The 14140-nt window shown below is 42.6% G+C and overlaps 1 protein-coding gene across 2 annotated transcripts in view; it reads left to right on the top strand.

The window, feature by feature from the left end:
- The window catches only part of ADAMTS12 (ADAM metallopeptidase with thrombospondin type 1 motif 12), a 2873463-nt gene extending 2862835 nt beyond the window's left edge, over positions 1-10628 (top strand). For both annotated transcript variants that reach the window (XM_078677277.1, XM_078677276.1), the window contains one exon: positions 9959-10628. In XM_078677277.1, coding sequence (XP_078533403.1) covers positions 9959-10104 — 146 coding nt within the window. In that variant the 3' untranslated portion in view covers positions 10105-10628. The remainder of the gene's footprint in view (positions 1-9958) is intronic.
- The last annotated feature ends 3512 nt before the right edge of the window (positions 10629-14140 follow it).

Genomic DNA, 14140 nt, shown 5'->3' with positions numbered 1-14140 from the left:
TTATGAACTAGGGGATGCAGCTAGCAGTCTATACTTTCAGAAGCTTTACGAAGAGAGTGAGTACACAGGGATACTGCTAGCCTGGAATGCCAAAGAAAACCGGGTTCGTAATAGAATTGACTGTTTATATGATACAGTAACCAAAACCCATGTGAAGACCACATCGTCTATAGGTGAGATGTTCCTCAATCATTATAGGGGGATTTACCACACCACTGAACAGGCTACGAGCGAAACAATTTATGATTTTTGAGAGGAATTACAAATTCAAAAATTAGGAAATGAGTACAAAAAGCTACTCATTACTGAGTTTACAAAAGAAGAGCTAGATGTGGTAATAAGTTCCCTACCTAGCGGTAAAGCCACCGGAGAGGATGGTATCCCAAAGTATTTTCTGGAAATCTGAACACCGAGTTTTTGAAACTTGCAAATTATATTTTGCAAGGAGGGTTACCGCTGGAATCTTTTCGCACTGCAGTTGTAGTCAGTATTTTAAAGAAAGAAAAAGATAAAGAAAATGTAAACTCACATAGGCCAATAAGCCTATTAAATACAGACTACAACATGTTTACCAAACTGCTTGCTAATCGATTGAATAAAATGATAGGATCACTTATTGAACCAGACCAGTGCGGTTTCATAGCAGGAGACAGCTCCACACTAATACAACATTTTTACTGGAGGCTTTGGATTTTTTTAACGTTAACAAGTTAAAAGCACAGATGTGGTTTTTATACGCCGAAAAGGCTTTTGATCTTGTCTCATGGAACTGCTTCTTTGCGATCTTGGAGAGTTTTAATTTCCCAAATAAATTTATATTTTTATTGAAACAACTTTATAGGCACTCTCAGGCGCAGATCGTAATTAACTCAGTAAGCGTAGGGACATGCCATATAAACAGAGGCACTCGGCAAGGCTAGCCCCTTTCTCCAATTTTATTTGCCTTATTTATTGAACCGTTGGCTATTGCAATTAGGGGGAAAAGAGCTCATACAATACCAGTATCTGGAATGACTAATATAAAACTTTATGCCGATGATATCGTTTTATTTTTAAATCCAAAGTTAACCAGCCAATTGGAAATTATAAAAATATTTTCAAATTTCCAAAAATTAGGTGGTTATAAAATAAATAAGACTAAAATAGAAATTATTGTATGTAATTGCACTGTAGACACGTTATTAACTGAGTTTAGGCAGACATATAATACCGGCCCTAAGAGGTATTTAGGAATTTATATAACAGAAAAAATGGAAGATCTTTATCTACTAAATTATATGCCACTACTAAAGAGGGTGGGCTCTCAGTTAGCTCAGTGGAACCAACTCCAATTGTCAATAAGGGGACGTACTGCCTTAATCCGAATGTCTATTCTTCCCTTTTTAACTTCCTCTTTAGTGCAGCTCCTTGTGCAATACGGCCTCTTTTTTAAGCAAATAGATGGTATGTTTTCTTCCTTTTTATGGGCAAATAAGATACCGAGGTTGGCACTTAGCACTTTAAATTGTTCGATCACAGAGGGAGGATTTTCTCTTCCAAATATTAGAGACTACTACAATGCAACATTTGCACATCACAGTTTTAGTTTTTTTTCTCTAGATGCCCAAGAGGCAGACAATTTTCTTATGAAAAAGATCTTAATAGAACTCAATATTATTGACCCAGTAAGAGTGACCAAGTACCCTAAGAAAGTACGATATAAGACCATACAATGGCTATTCAAACAAAGAGCCCAGCTCCTGAAATATTATGATATATCAAGAATAAATAGCTCAACTAGACTAATGAATTTACACACAGGAGAGATGGGCACTTTAGATAAAAACACACTGAGACTTTGGAAAGAAAACAGATATGATAAAATCCAGGATTTCATTGCGGGGAATAGTTGGAAAACCTGGGAAGAAATTCAAATGGGGCTTCAACATTCTAACACAGTTTTAAAATGGTCTTTTGTTAGACTTCATGTTATATTGTCCAAATTAGTGGGTAATTTATTTTACAAAACCTATATAAGCGAAGCCCTAAACAGTCCCATACAGAGGTAGATCATAGAGATTAATTGATCAACCTGGGAAAAATTAAATAAATATAACAAATCTATATTCCGAGGTGCTAATTTTAAACAAATGCAATTTTTCTCAAAATGGTTGATTTATATAACACCTTCGTTTTTCCACAACATATATCCTCAATTAGAGGATAAGTGCTTCCGATGTGAGGAAAAAGACAACTGGAAACACATTATATGGGATTGGTCAAAAATACAGAATCTATGGAAGGATATTGAAAAATATCTCAGAAATACAATAGATGCCCAAATCTCATTTAACTAATCTATTGCGGTTTTCGGTTGCTCCTCTGTTCCCTCTGCCCATGATGAATCCTTATTTATAGCAGCCCTTGTAGCAAGATCCCTTATCATGCAACTGTGGAAAACAGACAAAGTACCGACTCTTAATGCATGGAAATTTAAAATATCAATATCAAAGGTACAAGGGATGGAAAAGAAATATGCATTAAGATCAAGGGCAGTGAAAAAATATGAGAAATATTGGAGTGTGTTTGAATGCTAGCCCTTTTAGCATTATTTGAAATTTTCACTTTTTTAAGATTAGATCTGGGTTATAATCTGCTTATCAGACCTCTTTTAAGGTCTTATACAAATAATATCTGGTATATTGCGCATTGCACTTTAAAGGAATCTTTTTTTTAATGATCAGAAACTGTGTTTGCATTATGGAGTACTTGAAATCTGCCATGTATGTACTTTGTATATTTGGAATTTCATGTGAGATTTATATGTATTCTATATCCTGTACCTGTGTCTATGAACTCTCAATAAAAAAAAATAAAAAAAAGAATCAAACGATTCAGTGCTAAAGTGCGCTTGCAATAAGGTGGTAACCGCAACAACCGTGAGTTAGGCCCAACTTGGAACGAAGAATTAGAGGATGGGGGGGCAAAAAGAAAACAGAACCCAGAATGAGTCAGGAAGCAAGCAATTCAGTGCTAATGTGCACTTGCAATAAGGTGGTATGCATCAACTGTGAATTAGGGACAACTGTACGCAGATGCTGAAGCGCCTATGTCGAAGGGCGCAATTGGGTGACGGGTAGGAATCGCATGTGACTAATGTGGTTAATCGAGGCATCAGCGTTTGAAAATGCAAGGTAAAAGTAAGCGCATACTGAGAGTAATTACTGGGAAGGAGATCCCAGTAGTGGATGGAACTAGTCGTGATCGCAAGTCAGGGGTCAAGATGAGTGGAACGTCCAAGGAAGTTGCAGGAGTGACTGAAAGGAACGGAGGGGTAACTAAACTGATGTTGCGGAGCCCGCAGTGGATAAGTTGTTGGGATGGGCTAAAGGAAGGGGAGGAGGCAGTGGGTAGGTGTAGGCGGTCATCAGACGCAATGGACAATGAGTATTTCGTACATACCCACTGATGAGCGAGTTCGTGGGGGCACCATTACGGCGGCAGTACACGGAACCGGTGGGCGGTCACAGTAAAGTGATCAGCAAGGATCTGGGGGAAAGTGGATTAAAAGTGGGTGAAAATGAGTTGGGGGCCGGCAAGATAGCACCGAATGCAAGGGAACGGGCATGCTCACCAACAGTATGATGTGCTAGCACAGTGGTCAGGAGCCAGCGGTTCCAATCTCTGGGGAAGTGGCCTTGGCCTTGGCCACTTCCCCAGAGATTGGAACCGCTGGCTCCTGACCACTGTGCCAGCACATAATACTGTTGGTTAGCATGCCCGTTCCCTTGCATTCGGTGCTATCTTGCCGGCCCTCAACTCATTTTCACCCACTTTTAATCCACTTTCCCCCAGATCCTTACCGATCACTTTACTGTGACCGCCCACCTATTGTGACAGCGGAAGTTAAAGTACTCGTGTTAGGCGTCGCGCATACGTGACAATATAAACTAAAATGTAACGGGCGGTAACTGTCACCATCTTGGGCAGGAGAATTGCGGAACAGACAGTGGGGCAAGAATAGTGAGAGAGGAAATAAAGAAGGGCATGTTCTTACGGCATACACATGAAAGATAGATAAATTACATTACCTAACGTAGCAGTTTGTATGTCATGCCCAATAGATATGTAGAACATTGAACAAAACGAAGTCACTTGTACATATACCATGGCAATTTAGACAGAACTGTCAGTATACATATAAGTGGAAAGTTGGTTTGAGCTGTGAGTTATTTGGAACAGTTGGCACATAGGATGTTAAACATAGTCGTCAGCGTATGATACAGCGCAACGCCACCCCTGGTGGGCCCAGTAATGGTTCGAATTGATGCTGTGCAAATGGAAAGGGAGGGGAAGCCAATTTGAATCTGGCCACACACAGTTGGACACACAGTTCAGGCACATGGTACTCTGGTCACCAGGCCATCAAGTGTAAGGATCGCAGTTCAGTTCAAAGTAAGTTAGTCCAGTCTTTCTTGCGGTTTAATCCAGTGTAGAGGCTGTGTGTGGGTGTGTGGCATCTCCCACTGCTGTGGTGTGAACATATCTGGATTCTTATTTTTTTAGTCGTTTGTCCAATATAAATAAGATTGCACAGGCAAAAAATTGCATAAATTCGTTCTGAGTGTTGCAATTGGAAAAAATGGTTAGTGTTACATCAATATTAGTATAGACAAACTTCTTAGTGTCGGATGTCTGGTGACACACAGTGCATCTATCACATCTGCAGTGGCCCTGTGTGGGTGGAAAGCCCTGCATCTCTGTTAACGTTTCTGTGATTTTCCTAGTGGTCAGGGCTGCTCTCACCAAATGGTCTCTTATGTTTTTGCTTTTCTTAAAGGTAAACAAGGGTCGTTCAAATTTTTAATAACCTGCATTGAGTACCTGGAGCCACTAGGCAGATATGTTGACCACTTTATCAAAGAGTTTGTCCCCACCACACAATGCTATATCAAAAACACCATGCCCATGGTTAATTTGGTCGGGGACCTTGCATTTGACCCTGAACACTGCCTTCTCTTGATGTGGGGTCGTTCTATACTAACATCCCTCATGAAGAGGGCATTAATGTCATTAACACTGTTCTTAACTTGAGACCCTACCCTCACTCAGTCCCCACGTCTTTTATTGTACATTTAGTGAAAATTTGCCAGGTTACGCAACTTCTTCCTCCTTGATTAGACGTTCTACCAACAAGTGAAGGGCACGCCCATGGGCTCAGTTTTTGCGCCTAACTTTGCCATCCTGTACATGGATTGGCTTGAAACACACAATATTCTAACTCCCCTTGGTGAGATGTTCGTCATTGCCATGGGCCCAGACCAGCATCCCCAGAGGAGCTGTGCCGCTGGCCCAAGCCTGCCTTTGCCAAGGAGGGACATCGAACTATCCACCTGGGCGGGCGGGGGAGGGCGAGTATTGCTGTCCAAAAATAACTAAGTTGCATCGGAGGCCCAAGTCACGTGGAGAGGAGAGCAAGGTCGCACCACTCAGGTAACGCTCAGCGAGCGTGCATGTGTCACCGCCTGGCGCAGGGTGCGGGCTTTCAGAGAAAAGGCTCTCTGCCTTTCCCATTCTCACAGTGCGAGCCTCAGCTCAAGCTCATATTGTAGCCTGTACTTGCAGAGGAGTGGCAGTACCGGGGCCGGAGTGTGGAGCTGCACTTTGTTTTCCACCATACCCGTGTTGTGGGCACTTTTTGGCAGAAGCTGACCGTGAGTCAGTATGAATGGCATAGAGAACGTCCTGAGCACCGTGATCAGTGCTGGAGTACATGATTGATGCATTGCGCATTGCATTATTCTTGCATTACGAACTGCCTGATTGTTGCATTACACATTGCATTATTTTTGCATTACGAACTGCCTGATTGTTGCATTACGCATTGCATTATTTTTGCATTACCAACTGCCTGATTGTTGCATTACACATTGCATTATTTTTGCATAACAAACTGCCTGATTGTTGCATTACGAATTGCATTATTTTGGCATTACAAACTGCCTGATTGTTGCATAACGAACTGCATTGGTTCTTGCATTACGAACTGCATAGCATTGCATTAGAACTGCAGTAGATCATAGAGAATTGCTCATTATTACTACAAGAACCTACAAGAGCTTGCTGGCCTAATAACCGGCCATTTAATATGGCTTAACGCTGCCTTGTAAATAAGGCACCCTTTCACACTGTGTTTAGTGTGAAAAAAGAGGGCGAAGGGTGTTGGGGGGAGTGTTTCACTGCAACAACCATTGATTTTTACGTTGCCCCCCTATATACAGGGACTCTACTGCATACTACCTTTCCGGGTTTGCCTGTGATGTTGTTCCCTCCATCCCGGGAGGCCCGGTGGTTAGATTTATGGGGATGTGATGTCTTTGCTTCTTCTAGTGCTGCCTTGGGAGCGCTTAACACTTTGTGTGTGTTGACCAGGGCAACTTCTAGCCTGTGGGGTTCGGTGGAGTCCCTTCTTTCGCGTGTCTCTCATGCGGGTGCCTGTGCTAATCTGCGGGCCCATGTGTTGAATGGTAAAGAGTTAACTGTATCTATTCTTCGTGCGGCTTTGGATGTTGCCGATGCTATTGCCCGTGCTATGGCCACTTCTGTGGCTCTCCTTCGCCATGCTTGGCTGCGTGATGCTGTTTTTCCTGAAAATATTAGGGAGTGTCTGGTCGATCTCCCTTTTGACGGAGTCCTGCTGTTTTAGTTCTCTTGCGGTCATCCAGCATCTTCTTGTGGGGCTATCCTCCTTCTCCTCCCTAGTAGGTGGTTGTTGATACTCTGTGTCTTAGTGGGAGGTGTTATGCCACTGCTCCTGGAATCTGGTATGGTGTGCACGTTACACTTTCCCTGAGAGATACTGTGCACTCCGGGCCTTGGGTTGGCCTACCCCTTTAGTTGGGGTTCAGTCCCCATTGGAGAGAGTGTTCTTTTCGACTGCTTCTTAAGCCTTCTGTGGTTTTTGCCGCAGGGTTTCTAATTTGTTCTCTGATGCGGGATTTCTTCCCTAAGAGTGGTTCCCATACTTTTTGGGTGGTGCTCTACCCTACGTGGGGTATTTGTAGCTATTGGACAGCCTGTTTTATACTGGGAAGGGCGGACTTCCCCTTGCGGGTTCCTTGGCCTTCTGGGTGCTGCTGTATGCCATTGGTGCGTTTCTTGGACGGCTACGGCGTGGGGCGGTGTTCTGCCTCTGGTTTGCTGTTGGCCTGGTCCTCTGTCTGGTGGCGTTCTGCCTCTGGTTTGCTGTTGGCCTGGTCCTCTGTCTGGTGTCCAGAAGGGTTATTTCCTGTGTTGACGATTTTGTTTGTCCTACTTGTGCTCTCTTGGTTCTCAGCTGGTTGCTGGTTAGCACCCGGCGGCGTCCGCAGGTTCTTCTGATCCAAGGCACAGGGCCTTGGAATGAGGCCTGGCGCCCCTGCTTCTGGCTTTCAGGGACTTATGAGAATATATTTTTCTCTTTCACCCTCATTACTACTGAGGCACTGTTCGGTATATCCTGTTGACATCCAGTTGTGATGAGTTTCACCACCCTCTTCGCCGGGTGTGTTCCCGGTAGAGGGCCCTTGCCTCCGTTTCGGCTCTTCTCTTTGGAGTCTCTGGGTTGCTCTTCTCTTTTGGCCTCCTTTTGCATTGTCTGTACCTGGGGCTTCCGGTGGAGGTCCCTGGTACATTGACTGCTGTTCTGTCTTCCTATTGCCTGTCCCTGGGGCTTCTTTTGGAGGTCCTTGGTACATTGGCTAATGGTCTCTTTTCGTGATGCCTGTACCTGGGACTTCTGGTGGAGGTCCCTGGTACATTGGCTGCTGACCTCCTCTTCCTTTGTTTTGCCTGTACCGGGGACTTATGCTGGAGGTCCCTGGTGTATAGGCTGTTGGCTTCTTTTGGTATTGCCTGTGCATGGGCGTTCTAATGGAGGTCCCTGGCACAATGGCTACTGGTCTCCTCTCGTCTTGCCTGTACCTGGGGCTTCCGGTGGAGGTCCATGGTACATTGGCTGGTGGTCTCTTTTCGTATGGCCCTTCCTTCTCTTGCTGGGTGATGGCGGAGCCGCCACTTGTCCTGGTGACACACCCCTGTGGAGCTGTGTACTGCGCTGCGCTGCGGTACTAGTCTGCTTGGGGGGGACTGGGTTTTTTCCCCTGTCCATGTGGCTTATCCCCCGTTGGGGAGGACTGGGTTATTTCCTTGTCCTGGTGATTTTTTTCCCCCTGTCGGGGTCTGGATTCACCTGGGCTGGGGAGGTCTTCTTGCAGACCCTCCTTCCCCTTGGGTATGGCTAGGGTATCTATTCTACGTGAAGGAATCTGCGGCTAGTAGTCTATCAGATGTACGCGTTACTTACCTTCGGTAACGATGTATCTGGTAGAAACTATTCTAGCCGTAGAATCCTTCGCGGCCCGCCCTTCAGCCCCGTTCTGAGAGGGCCCTCTGGGTCTTCTGCACTCGCCTGCCTCCGGGTGGTTGGCTTTTGCGGGTGTCTTTCTTATCCCCTCCTTCGGGGGATGCTCGCCTTGTTGTTGTTGTTCCATTTTGGACGCTTAAGGCACTTCTACGTCCCTGCACTCTGGTCTCCGTTGTGGGGATCGCTTGTGCTTTTTCTCCTTCTTCTTGCCTTTGTTGATGGCACTCCTGCCTTTGGCAGACCTTGGGGTCAAGGTGCCTTGGCTGTTCTCGACTTCGGTGTTCGGGAGACTTTCTCCCTACTGGTGGAAGGTAAGTAACTCGTACTTTAATACTGCATAACTGTAGGCCATGTATTTGTACAGTTAAGCAGTAGGGAACCCTTTGCAACCGGTGGGGAGAGGGATTTACAAGATGTGGTTTGCGTTGCAAAATATTCACAAACCCCTATCTCACCCCTTCGCACCCCATTTCGGAAATGGATCACTCCAGGTATAAATGTAGTGTAAGGCAGGGGTTATTTCTGCAAGGAAAAATATTTTCCCCAGGGAGAAACAAAATTGGGAGGAATGTTCGGATATGGTTACAACATTAATTACATGAACTTGCTTTCCTAATGTGGAGGGCAGGGACATGCATATCCTGCTGATGAGATACTTTTTATAGTTGCACATCCATATTGCCTACATTGTGGGACTCACAAAATGTTGTTGCAAAAGAAAGAATGAAGCTAAAAGGAAGGTTGGAGGGGTAGCGTCACCATTTACTGGTGGGTGAGCCAATTCTCAGTGCCTTATGGAATTATTGCTGAATGCTTTCATTATCAATGTCTGTGCACTGATGTATTGTATAGTGAACAAGTCTACTGGCACAACACCGTGCCTCCAGGAATGATGTATGCAATGATTATAAATTACCATACAGTCAATTTACAAAAATAAATATAAAAACAAATATTACCACTTCCAGAATCATGTTTTCCTAATATGTGGTAATAAGTGTTTGGAGCAAGCACTGCCTAAACTTCCCATCAAGGACATGAAATAAAGTCAGTGAAAAATGTTTTGTGATCCTAACCCTTGTCTCTATCCTATATTTGAACATAAAAACATACTTTTATTTTTACCATTTGGTTAGGTACCTTGAGTCCTGTATATTTTTGTGTGCTGTCATAAAATACATTTAGCACCTGGTACTTAATTGCATAAAACCTAACATATGTAATCAATCAAAACTTAATTGTATTTCAGTAAAATGTACACCGTGATATAAACCAGTAAATTGAAAATAGCAAAAGATCCCAACATTAATTTGGCAGTGAATTAATTAAGTGTTGCACAGTCCTACCCAGAATTAAAATTGATTTCATTTTATGTATACTGCAAGAAAGCACATTTGATTCATCATTATGAAGCAAATGTATAATTACAAAGCAATCTCATTTTCTTGGTAAATTTAAGTATGACCCGGTTTATTTAAAATCTTTGTACTGTAAAACCAATGTATTTAAGATTTAACTATAGAGTTTTTGAATGGATAGATAACGTATTTTTTGCACTTGATATTTTATCTGCAGCTTATCCATGCAAAGTGGACAAGATGTCGGTGAACTTCTGCCAGACGCTGAAATCTATCGGCAAGTGTGCAGTATTGAATATCCAGACACAGTGCTGCTTCACCTGCCCTCAAAGGCAATCCTCTAAACTAAGGAGGCAAACTTGATAATTCAAAATTGTGGCACAGAGTGCATAGTAAGAGGGAATATGTGGTGCGGACACAAGATGTCTTTTCAAAGACAATGGTGCTCATTCCGTTTACAAATACAGGCGTATGACTCATCGGACAGCCATATAGAAGAAAACGTTGATAAGGAAGTTTGAAGAGCTGAAAAAAAATGTTGGTTTGATTGCATCAAATGTTTTGAAAGATTCCACTGCTGTGATTGGAGGCAATAATTTGTACAAAATATCTTTTTGTGCCACAGCCTCGATGAACAAATATCTAAATCGCTGAAATACCTCTAAATATGCATTGGGCATGCATTGTGTGTTGTTTACAAGCTTGTGTTGTAATTTCTGCGTGCTAAGAAAAGACATAGGTTTGATTTTTTTAATTTTCAATGCTGACTTAATAAAGATTTTTTGTTTTCAAATATTCATTTAAAGATTTGTTTTACATGTAAAATAAAACCAGCTTTGATAAGAAATGAACACACTTTTTACATTAATAATATGTTTGTTTCTTTTAATTCAGGACCTCGTTTGGGATAGGGCATCAGAGTATCTAAAAAATGCATGGGTTATTCTTCTGAAAATCCAACTCAAGATTATGATATTATTACCAAAAGTAAATTGCTTCATTAAAGAAGAATTCGTTTCTACTAAACAATTGCTTCAGAAGCTTGTCAGTTTCACTACTTTACATTTTATACAGTTCTATTTTCACCAAGCATATAAACTTGAGTGGATTGTATATTAATCAAGCGCAATGCTGCTCGAAGACCTAGTAGGTTAAAGGGACTAAACTGGGGTAAGAGTCTGGTCACACTTGCTATGAGGCTTATGGGAGACAGCTTTTCTGGGCTTGGGGTTCGGGCAGGGTCAGCTCCTCCATTAGGGCGGAGGAGCATTGCCCCGCTGCTTTTTCGCAGTGCGAGAAGCAGAAATATAAAATAGTAAAACGATAAAGCAGAAGGGTTTTGTTGGGGGCTCTGCTCGAGGGCAGGGGAGGAGTCACTTGCCCAATACTGCGGGCCCTGACTGTTTGGTCTGCCCTCTGGGGCCAAACAAACCAGTCATGCGCACTCTCCTTTTTCTCCATGTAGGATACATGCAGCCTACATGAAGACAATCGCCTCCCCGTAGACGCCTGGCTGCTTGGCGTCCCCACCAATCACAATACTGCCATTGCAGCATTGTGATTGGCTATGGGGAGGAGACGGAGACTGCCTGCTTCCTGTTTCTGAGCAGGAAAATGTGGGACCCGCCAGGAGCTGAGATGGCGCTGAACCCGGAAAGGTTTTATTTAAATTAGTAACAATTCCGCGGATCCGGTTAATACCTTTGATTCACAGAACGGCATAAACGCCGCAATACTAACAACGGGCATTACCCGCCTCTTGTCAACCAACACCTTTGGTCTACTTATCTCATACTAGTGCACAATTTGCACTTCAAGAACTAACTACGGAATAGGAGCGGTCTGGAATTATCACCGCTCCACCGACAACGTAACTGTATACAATAGTGCAGCCCTGAAGAGTCATTGGGCTAACACCCTTATTGACGAAACACGTGTCGGCTGGTTTCAGTTTTTGTTGGATCTCCTCTGAATAGGAGTAACATTTATACATCTAAGAAAAAACAAGAATGAAAATTGGACACTATTGTGTGATCTTATCCATTTAGAACATTTAACTTGATTACTCATATCATTGGATTTGTTGTGTGCGCTTGACTTGACATTGACTTTTCTTTAAATTAAACCCCCGCACAATACCCCCCACCCACCCATCATGCCGACCGTGACTGGGTTCGGGACCAAAGCACTGAAAGATTTTGCGGTCAGGGAATGGTGAGCAAGAGTTTGCTGTCTTGTGGTTCATCTGTAGAGAAAAACATTTCAAAAACACTTCCAGGTCAAGAGATGCAGGGCAGAGGAGTACATCCAGGTCCTTTGAGACAGTAAGCACATAGCTTAAGAACCCGTCAGGCAACAGCATGTTGTATTTGGGTTCTCTGCTTGCCGTCAGTCCGCTCATTGGCCTCTCGTCCATTCATGTTCGTTTTATTTCTGCTCTGTTTTAGTTCCCTTCGTGTCTCTTGGGCTTTTGCGTCAAATTCCTTTGTAGTAGACCACCTCCTGTACCCCATTCCTGTTACTCGTGAAATCTCACCCTTGGCCCTGTTTTTTCTGTACAAGTTAACGTCCTTCTACTATGGACCCCCTATAAGTGATTACCTGGGTTGTGGTATTCTTATACGAAAGCTATTGATTATGATACTCTCCATCACTGTTCTCTGTTGTTCTTTGTCATATCTCTGAAAGATACCAGAACTCTTAAGGGCTATGACTTGATCACCTTCCTGGCGCTCATCTGGACTTCCATCTAAATATTCGATTGTAAATTTCATGTTTATCTCCCACTTTTCCCTATGCTGCCCTTCACTCATACGGTGACTAAGGGTTGGTAAGTAGGTTTGAGTTTTGTTCCTCTACAGTCATCTTTGTTTGAAGCAACAGGTATTTCCCAACAATTATTAAAAGAATGATTGCCTAAATTAATGAATTACTAAATCAAGGCATGAAGGTAGGAAAGAATATTGCAAGCGGACCCACATCAAGTCACAAAGACCCTCATTACGAGTTGCCTCATTTTTGTGTAGGGATACTGATTCCACCCAGTATCTGCACCACAATCCATGGATTATGAGTTATTTTTTCCAGAAAGGGTAATAACATGCAGACTGCAGAATAACAGACCCAGTTGCATCTGTACTTCATCACGCCAGGAAAAAAAGAGCTTCAAGTTCACTGTGTTTTGCTCATGTGTTGGTGGCAGTGGCCAAGGGTTCAGGGAGAGGAGAAGTGAGAGAAGAGCTAGGAGTACCATTTGCAGTTCCCCACATTTCTGTACACAGGAGGCTTGGTATTATAACTGCCCTCAGCCCGACAACACTGTACCTGGAAAAGGGAATATTAATTTTGACTCAGAAAGAGTTGGTATCTCGAGCATCCAGATCATTAGACAGCACCTTCCATCCCAATTTGCTAGTAAAAAAATATATAAAGACTGCACTTTAAGTAGGAATCTGAACAAAAGCTATACATGGTAATATTTAACTTCATTACACCATATGTCCTCTGTAGTCTGAAACTGCAATGACAATCAACTGATTGACCCGCAAACCCTATCAGTTCAATTCTGCAACTAAACAATGATCATTACCTCCATTCTGAACAGATCTAGAGTGAGCAAGGATGGAAGATTATGATAATTTGGTCCTGGGCAAAATATCTCATGCTTAAAATACATGGTTCCTATTTTTAGAATGTGAAATTTAAAAGGATAACCAAATAGAATCACAAAGAAAACTCAGGTTTTATCCAACAATGGGAAAAATTGAAAAATAGAGAATTCCTACCAGCAAAGCATTAATTTACTAATTAATTTCTTCAACTATGTCCACATTATATGTGTCCACTGTCATACTTTTAAGGCTGACATTGATGTTATCCTAACTGATGGCTCCCAAAACTAAAACATTGCTCAACTGCAAGCTTCATTCAATGATGTCTGTAAAAATAGGGTTTTAGAATGTGGCAGTGAAATGCCACAGCCCTAATGTAAGCTGTGACCGAGATTCTACAATGTGCCTAAACAATCTCACCATTGTCCTTGACAACGTGTCTCAAGCAACAAGACCGCTCTCAAAACAAATGCACATTCTATGCATGCAACAGCTAGAAAAACAACAGTAGTCTAAGAAATGAAAGACTTAATATGTTTGAAACTAGTTAGGACAAGGGAAATAGATCATTCTATATGGTTAGTAACTTTACATTGAAATGTAAGCAGTATTTAAAAAGCAGAACTGTACACATGGAGATCCAGGGGGTAAGGTGAGTGTCAGTAATGTTGTAAATGATTGGTGTCTTAAAGCAGTTGGACGCAAGGGTCAAAGGTTTAACTGGTGCAGAAAATTGATGTATTGTTATCCTGGAAGATAGTTTAATTTGCCATGATTAAACCATTACA

Source organism: Lissotriton helveticus, chromosome 2_1 (assembly GCF_964261635.1).
Source record: "Lissotriton helveticus chromosome 2_1, aLisHel1.1, whole genome shotgun sequence".
NCBI lineage: Eukaryota > Metazoa > Chordata > Amphibia > Caudata > Salamandridae > Lissotriton > Lissotriton helveticus.
Note: the sequence above shows the minus strand (reverse complement) of the source record. Positions and strands in the feature narration are given on the sequence as shown.